Source organism: Anguilla anguilla, chromosome 17, assembly GCF_013347855.1.
Source record: "Anguilla anguilla isolate fAngAng1 chromosome 17, fAngAng1.pri, whole genome shotgun sequence".
In the NCBI taxonomy this organism is placed as follows: domain Eukaryota; kingdom Metazoa; phylum Chordata; class Actinopteri; order Anguilliformes; family Anguillidae; genus Anguilla; species Anguilla anguilla.
Genome location: NC_049217.1, coordinates 16,935,549 through 16,944,532, shown reverse-complemented (window position 1 = coordinate 16,944,532; position 8,984 = coordinate 16,935,549). Strand labels below are relative to the sequence as shown.

Genomic DNA, 8,984 nt, shown 5'->3' with positions numbered 1-8,984 from the left:
AATCCTTCCATTCTGCAGTTTGGCATTTGTTTCAGTGACCTTTTTGGTCTTCTTTTTCTTGTTAGTTTTCCATTTAACTTCTCAAAATGCCACAAAACCGAATTTCATTTCATTTCTGGAGTCAAGTCACTGTTCATGTACAGCTAATGTAAATCAGTTTTTTTTTAACAGTCCTCAAGATGCACATGTTGAATTTGTCTTAAAGGTCTTGGATTATATATTAAAAGCCTTTCTGCTATACGAGGCATGTCTTGACAAGTCCCGCATTATCGTGAATGAAATCCCAGGAAAAGATAAGCTCAGAGCAGCCCTTCCTAACACTTCCTCCCCCCCCCCTCCCCAGGAAGGATATTGATGACCTTTGACACCATTTTACACTCGGCTCTCATTGGCCGGAGACTCCCTCGCAGTCAGCATCTGAACAAAATGCACTTTGCCATAAAGCAGAACGGAACAAACGCAGAGTTAACACAACTGATTCGTATGCATGCTTTCTGCACGGTCGTTTATTCCAGAAGACAAATGTTTGTTTAGCGGTTTCTTTAAAAAAACCTCTCGGCTGAAAGTTGGCTCATACTGCGTTTACCTCCGGAATTCAGACTGAGAAACGCACGTCCGTGAACTCCTCCTGAATCTTCCGCTATTATTATTATTATTTTTTTTTAAAGCACTGTTTCTCCCCTGGTCTCCTTGGCCTGACTAAACCCTCAGTATCCTGGAGGACACACAATGCAGCTATCGGAGGCAGAGACTTCAGGGAAAATTTACATTTCCAAAAATGACACCGACTGCATCTTTCACACTTTATATGCAACATGACGCTCTGTGTGATGTAGCTGAGCCCGGAGCAACTCTCTCCGCTGTGGGTCTCAGAACCGATTTATGGGATCAACATTTCAGATATTCACCCAGAGCTTCTCACCCCAGTGCCCATCTCTGTTTTTGTAGCATTTAAATAGCACATTATTAGACTTCAGTGTTAAGGTGAATCGTGTACCACTCATGAAGTGAGATTTTAGCGGTGTATTTACACAACTGAATAAACATTCTTTACCTTTACCCCAAAAGCTTTTCATCTATGGTTATTTGCGCTGAAAGCTGAGTCTGGCGTTAGCACGTTAGCCAACTGTGTTTAGACTGTTCCTCTAAACGCCATTAGCCCATGTTAGATAAGCCTGTGGTGTAATCTCACTGCCTACTGGACAAGATTTTTCAGAAAAGCTGATTTTCATCATGAAATACATCACCTCCCAGCCTTAGCCTGCAGTATTGTCAATTTCATAATAAAACACTTGCTTGACTGTTTGCTTTGTACAATGCAGTGCTCTGCCTGCGGGTCCAGAAGAAGCGGTTTTACAAGAATGAGGTCAGGTTTTGGCTGCCTCCCCCTTCTGGTTTGAGCGTGCAGGGATGTGGTCCAGTGTAAAAGGGCGGGACCAAGTGTGAAGGGGCGGGGCCATGTTTGAATGTGTGGAGTCCAGTGTAAAGGGGCGTGGCCCAGCATGAAGGGGTGGGGCCCAGCTGTCAGTCCTCCTTCGGCCTCTGCTCCTTCCTGGCGCGGGAGGCCATGAGTTTGAAGAAGAGCGGCGGGCACAGGGTCCGGATGTAGACGGCCAGGGTGGGCAGCAGCCCGGCCAGCAAGACGTCCTTCTTCTTGCGCCCCACGGCCCTCAGCACCGCCTCCGCCACCTCCCGGGGGTCCCGGCCCTCCGCCGTGTTCTTATCCTGGACTGGGGTACCCCAAGCGAAACGCCCAAAAAACAGGAAGGTTGAGAAATGCGACGGTCCAGACACCTCCCCCCCTTCTCCCACTGATACCATCTGCAGTTAATAACGGAAGTTTTGTGAGCCTTAAAGGCCAGAGCTACTGTGGGTTGTCAATCCATTGGATCCTCGCCCCATCAGACAGTCCTTTGTTGGCCAGGATCAGTTACCCTGGATCTTTAATAACTAATGCAATGCTTCCTGCCCATCCGCTGCACGTGTAACGAGCAATTATAAACTCCCAGAAGATGATTGGCAGGGAACAATTTGCAGTTGTCCAACTGGGGAAATCGAATACCCACTTGTGACAGACGTGAAAAGCTAAATTAAAAGCAATTCTTCCAACAAGTGTTAACGGTGATGTAAGACCACAGTTGTTTTTTAAAGGCATACAGTATATGATTAAATGCCCGTTTTACCCTTAAATACACATCCCATATATGGTTTTCCATGTGCACAATGACACAAGATAAATAATAAAAGTGAACCGAGGACATTTTTTGAACTTTGACGAACCTCTCTCACGATAAACAACTTTTAAAATCTTTTGTGACTTGGCATCATTCAGGCCTGGGTTTGCCCATCTGAGTAGAAATAAGATGCCCTGCAGTCCACACCATGGTGGAAATTAAGACCGTGCCACGGCTGTACCCTAGTCTGCCCTCCCTTCCGACCTCAGACTGACACAGTCCAGACTCAAAATGGCTGCCGACACGCTCTGCTCAGGAGCTAGCGGAGTTAGCGCGGGAGGCTGTAGGAAGTGGTCAGGGACATAGCCTTTGATCCAGGTCGTTTAAGTGGCTTTTGTCGCTTGCCAGGCCGCCGTTGTAAATAAGAATTTGTTGTTAATGACTTGTCTGGTGAAATAAATAAAATAAATAAAGTTGTGTGTGAGTGTGTGTGCGTGTCTGTGGGGGGGGGGGGGGGGGGGGGGGAGCTGAGACGGTAGAAAGGGGGGGCTCCTCTCGGTCCTTACCCCCGTACCGGGAGCCGTCCCCGGTCACAGCATTGACGGACAGGCTGGTCCTGATGTATCCGGGGCTGATGACGGACACCTGCACGCCGTACTGCTCCACCTCGGCCCGCAGGCAGTCGAAGAAGGCCTGGGTGGCGTGTTTGGAGGCGGCGTCTGAGGGGGAGGGGGTCGGTTACATTGTTACAGGTCATGTTACAGGTCAAAGGTCACAGACTGTATAATTCAACACCCAACTTTATTGATAAACAGACAGCCACGCTCATTTGTGGGAAATTACGACTTGCGAATCCTCTGTGTGTATGGTTTCTTGATACCCAGGATCAATCAATATGCCCTTTTGGGTATCCATGGGTAACCTTATCTGTAATAATATAATGTTTATCTGAATTTCCTGCCTCTCGCCCAATGCACGCTGGGATAGGCTCCAGTACCCTCCGCGACCCTGCTCAGGATAAGCGGGTGTAGATAATGGACGAATGGATGGATGGATGAGTGAACGAGAAGGAGGGCTGTTCACTCACAGGCTGATCTGAATGGGATGGCGATCTTGCCCTGGACGCTGCTGATCACCGCGATGTGTCCGCTCCGTCTCTGGACCATGGACGGCAGGATGGCTGAGAGACGACACAGCACTGGGAGGTCAGACCCACCCCGCCTCTGCTGTCCCCTCTCACACCCACACACACAGTACCTGACAACGTTCCAGAACACTGTTTAGGGATCATGTCTGAATAGAGAACCCGAGTCGGCATTCTGTAAAAGCTGATCAAGCAATCGGCCGGCTCAAACCCAGTAACACTGTGTGAAAACTTTGGCATTGGCTTGATCACAGTCAAGCATGGAAGTGCGAAGACATCCAATGAGCCAAGCGCTTTCTTACTACAGAAAACAATTCTATAAACCAAGCATGTACAATGTGGCATTATGAATCACTTATTCTTCATTAGTGAGTCACTTGGCAAAACAAGTAAACAAAGGCATACCTCATCAGGACGGGATATATGTTGGTAATGTACTTGACCTGCATCCATCCCATTGTTTGCTCTTTTGAGATATTTGACAACAATGCTCAGACAACATTTGTTGGCACGGCCGTATGTGAATGCTGTCAACCCGATTAAATACCTCATGGTCATCTATTGTGTGAACGGGAGAAGCTACCAGATCTTTAGCGCAGTTCATACAACAATGTTCCATGTTCCACGTGTGAGCTTCTGCCTTCCACGTCCAGCTGGGGCAAGTCTTCAGCCGAGTCGAACATGTCGTAGCAGGACAACGACTGACCTTCAAGAGCATCAGCTAACATGATACTAAAGCTGACTGACAACGACTGACCTTCAAGAGCGTCAGCTAACACATTAGAACAAACTGACAACAACTGACCTTCAAGAGCGTCAGCTAACATGATTCTAGAACAAATTGACAACAACAGGCCTTCTAGATCTTCAGCTAACATGACACTAGAACAAACCGACAACAACTGACCTACAAAAGCATCAGCTAACACAACACTAGAACAAACTGCTTCTCTACCTGCCACTGCCTTTTGTGGAGCCAGAAACGTGACAGGCCTGTTCATTTGTTCATCGCTGCTCTTACCCTGAGTGAGGGCGACGGAGCCAAAGTAGTTGATGCCCATGACCTCTTTGTGGACCTCCACGCGCGTGGTGAGGACGTCGCCGCGATAGCTGACGCCCGCGTTGTTGATCAGGACGTCCACGTGGCCATGACACCTCAGGATCTCCTCCGCGGCGCTGGCCACCGTCTCGGTGTCCGACAGGTCAAAGGTCACGGTGCTGGGGCTGTACGTCTGTGGTTGTGGGGAGGGGGGGGACGGGGGACAAGATTCCAACAGAAATTGGACAGACTGATCAGTATCAAAGAGTAATGTTCACTTAATATTAGAGCTGTACGCGAGGACGTTTCACATGAGAAATCGGTCACATTCCACTTTTTAACAACCACAGCTACTGGACCGAAGTGGATTTAACTGTAGCCTCTTGTTTTTGTTTTTTTTTTTTTAAATCAGAGGTGCATTTCATATTTTCTTTTCCATTGTTCAGATTTCGAATGCTCTTTGTTCAGTGACAGTTTAGAGGCATGAATATTGAGAGGGCAAAGACTTCAGAAGAACTTCAGGCAATTGCACAAGTCCAAAAAAACAAAAAACTCCAAGAGCGGCGATGACGGACAGACGGACAGGGCAGTGATGACGGACAGACGGACAGGGCAGTGATGACGGACAGACGGACAGGGCAGTGATGACGGACAGACGGACAGGGCAGTGATGACGGAGAGACAGACTGGGCAGTGATGACAGACAGGGCCGCACCTTCCTCTTGCCGTCGGCCGCCTCCGTCAGCTCCTGGACCAGCTCCTGCAGCCGCGCGCGGTCCCGCCCGCACAGGATGAGCCGGGCCCCCGCCGCGTGGAACGCCCGCGCGCACTCTGCCGGCAAGCACAGCCACGGTAAGAGAGAAAACCCACGCACACTCAAACAAAACCTGAGCAAGGCGCTGGATCACAGGAACATATTAAGAACAGAACTCAGGAAGGGGGAAAATACTTTTTTCACAGCACCGTATCTATTTCTGTGGTTGCTCCAATTAATTACGATGAATTTATTTGATCCTACGGTTTCCCTTTGTTTGAAAATGTCCTTAAAGTGCATTTGTAGTGTATAAATCAAGTGATCATTACGATTATTATTATTATAAACCTCTAGATGGAGCTGTAGAGTGGCAGTGTGGAGGTACCTTTTCCCAGGCCAGAGCTGGCCCCGGTGATGACTACCACTGCGTCCTGGATATAGGCCCTCTGTCGGACCCTCTGCAGCAGCTGGTAGAGCAGCAGCACCCCCGCGCCTCCCAGCACCAGTGGAATCAGTCCCCCAAGCAGCTCCATGGCGCCTCCTCCGATCAGGCTCCTCCTGGAGGAGCAGCCCAGCCAGGGGAGTCAGCGGGGAACAGCTCCCTCAGACCGAGCCAAATCACACGTCTCTCCGGACCGTGCACCTCCAGCTCAATTTCACAATTTTATTTCCAACTCATTTTATTTCATTTGACAGAGGTGCCAACAGTTTTCCTGATCAACAGAAAACCACAGATGTGACAAGAGCAACTGCATCCCCAGCAACACTGCAGAAGATTACCAGTAAAATACCAAACTTATTACCCACAGACAGTAAAAATTATTTTTTGTGAATCCATACACTTACATTTACATAGCAGACACTGCTATCCAGGGCGACTTACAAAAGCGCAAATATAACTGACGCAATTAACGGGTCGAGTCACATCTGACCTTAGCAGTCAGTAGCCTGCATAAACCTACAAAATAATGTTAAATGCCATAATATGTGCATGATTGAAATTGGCGATTTCAAGTAGTAAATGAGCTTTAGCATACAGGCTAGTGTTATATGTAAATATAGTGCTAGAAAACCCATTCTAAGAGTTCAGTGTTAGTTACGCCACAATGCAGTCTAAAAAAATCATCCTTCCTGACTACAACAGGAAGCATGTTCCACCCTTCAGATTGTGTAATATTTCCCGACAAGATGCACTTTTTCAATTTACCAAAATGAACATACCTCATCATTTTAAATACAAAAAAGTGAAATACCAGCAATGCCTGATTCAGTTAAGTCAGCTCTGAGCCTGTGGACAAGCAAAATAAAAAGAAGAGTGCATACCTGGTTGATGCTAAGGCTAGTTAGTGTTCTTCTGGCAGTAACTGTCTCTCAGTCTCTTTTATCCTCCTCTCCTACAATGAGTTTAGCCCTGTTTATTAAAATAGTACCTCCCGCCAGAGACCCTGTAACTAGCTTCATAAAGTCAGGCTAATTCTCCAAGATGAGCTCTAAACCCTTTTCCAATGACAGAATGACAACAGTGTAAGGTCAGGTATTAAAATAACAAGAAACAGCCGTTCGCACGGCAACACTCAATTGTTCCGCCATTAGCCCTGACAGCTGGGCCTCCCGACACATCGCTCAGTACACACAGCGCTGATGCCCCGGATCAAATGATGGAAGATATTCGGCCAGAGATGGCAGGGCGTTCACAAACGGGATTACATTCAAAAGCAAGGTCGCGTCAGCGTCCCGGCATAGCCATTCAAAGGTTTCATGATCCCCAAACCTATTTTTTACGGTCTCTGCCCCAAACACATTCACTCCAGGCTATGTTGGCTTAGTGTTTGAGTAACTGAATGATTATCCCGTGATATCTAGAAATCCTAAATAAAATCAAGAACAGTATATTGAATAATTAAGCTAATTTTCGGTTTTCCAAATGTTTGCGGAGGTAAATGTGGCTGTTTGTGAACGACTCTGAATTATATGAAATTACAAGCTTAATATAGCGTTAAACTTTAGGCTATATTAATGAACTACTAGTATACTACAGTCGCAGAATTGTCTTCTTCATGGCATGCATTGCTGTTTCTGACATAATGTGGCTTAAGAGGGTTAACATTCCCCCTGAACATGAAAAGCACCTAATTAAGAAAACATAACTGCTTTTTAAAATTCTGACATTACAATTGTGATTGGAACGGAAACCAGCAGGGGTCCTCCAGGGGTCCCCTGCAGGTCCTGTTCGGTCTAGATCAGGGTTTCCCAATCCTATTACTGGAGATCTACCGTCCAGTAGGCCTATGTTTTCATTTCAACCCTAATATGTCACTCCTGATTCTACTCATTAGTAGCGCAACAAGATCTCTAGCGGTTGGATGAGGTGCGCGTTGTTAGGATTGGAGTAAATACCTACACGACGGTAGATCTCTAGGAACAGGGTTGGGCAGCCCTGGTATGAAGCCAGTTGGGTTACAACATCTTTAACGGTGCTTCCTCTCCACACTGGCTGGGATTCCTATAGTTTGTCGCTTGCTGGATATGATTTAAGTTAGCCTATATAACAAGATTCATTCCTTACACCTGTAGAATTTAAGATGGAAGTTTATAGCAAGGTTATACCAAAGAGCTCAATTTGGCTAACCTTGTTTAATTACTGGTTCGGCAACTAGAAGTTCACAAAAAATGTATTTCACCGTTATTGCACATAGCGCCGCTTTTTCCACCAACATAACCAGTTAGCTCACGCTAACTGTTAGCGAGCCAACACCCAGTCACTGCAATGACTGTCTCACATTTATTGTTGTAACGGAGTTGGGTCTCGTCAAGTTAAAATTTACCGTAGCTAAAACTAATTCTAGCAAAACGGCGAAGGTCAACAGGCAAGCGAAATTAGCTGCTAGATATCCAGTAGCCATAGCAAGGTAGCGAAACCGCTGCATAGCAAAAAGCTAGCTGACGTTAGCAATTCACGATCCATTGACAAAGGCAATGCGAGCAATTTGTAATTATTTATCATTTGATTTGATCAACATTTTTATACTGGTTTGCATGCTAGTGATGAACACGTTTCATTGATCCTACCTACGAGAGACGAGGCTCATGCTCAAGAAAACCGGAAGTAAATTGGGTGTGTAGCTTTGCTAACCAATCACAATCCGCCTGGACTGGACTGTAACGCAAATGATCTTTAGGCTACTTAGAACTTGCAGTTAATAATTAGTTAATATTCTATCATTTGAATGATAAGTTCTACCGAGGAGTAAAATCCACAGTCGGGCCAGTTGTCATTCCCAAATAAATCATCACCGAACAATGGAAAGTATAAGTGTTTATCTGAGGTTGTAATGTCATTCAGTGTCCAGTAATTTGAACACTTGTAAAAGCAGCAATGCTAGTAAACACTAACCGTGTAAAGTAGAATAAAGCCATAAAATATATGTTCACAAGCATCCTAGCGAGGAAGCCAACTGAGAGCTACGAAGAGGGACATCCCACGGGACTGTAGTGTGTTGCTGCTATATAATAATACTATATACTATATTACAAAGTGTTCTTGTTAAATAAATGTACCCATTGCCTGATGTACAGTATGTAGGTCAACAACCATTAGTTTTATGTTTGAGTTCTTTGCCTTTTTTTAATGGTAATGGTTGGCAAATGGATTTTTACGTGTTACTTATTATATACATATTTATACCCCAGTGAAACAGGACACAATGGAAGGCGACAGTGCAGTTCCTTGGGATTGAGAAAAGGTAGAATGCTGATCTAGGTTCTTTATAATCTTTAGGGGTGCCAATAACCTTGACATCTATATTTTTGGGTAACAAAATGCAAAAAAATAAAAAATAAATATATATATATATATATATATATATATAGATA

The 8,984-nt window shown here is 45.6% G+C and overlaps 1 protein-coding gene across 4 annotated transcripts; it reads right to left on the bottom strand.

Annotated features, from left to right (window-relative positions):
• Positions 1-478: 478 nt before the first annotated feature.
• Positions 479-8,286, bottom strand: dhrs7b (dehydrogenase/reductase (SDR family) member 7B). 4 transcript variants are annotated; one of them, XM_035397940.1, is made up of 8 exons: positions 8,181-8,205; positions 6,435-6,505; positions 5,497-5,669; positions 5,073-5,188; positions 4,340-4,550; positions 3,262-3,354; positions 2,741-2,893; positions 479-1,730 (listed from the first exon to the last, which is right to left on the bottom strand). In XM_035397940.1, the coding sequence occupies exons 3-8, from the start codon at positions 5,642-5,644 to the stop codon at positions 1,525-1,527; spliced, it is 927 nt and encodes a 308-aa protein (XP_035253831.1). In that variant the 5' UTR covers positions 5,645-5,669; positions 6,435-6,505; positions 8,181-8,205; the 3' UTR covers positions 479-1,524. The 4 variants fall into 4 exon arrangements, with proteins under 4 accessions (XP_035253831.1, XP_035253827.1, XP_035253830.1 ...); XM_035397936.1 differs by lacking the exon at positions 6,435-6,505 and having other exon boundaries at positions 8,181-8,286; XM_035397939.1 differs by lacking the exon at positions 8,181-8,205 and having other exon boundaries at positions 6,435-7,303.
• Between the last annotated feature and the right edge of the window lie 698 nt (positions 8,287-8,984).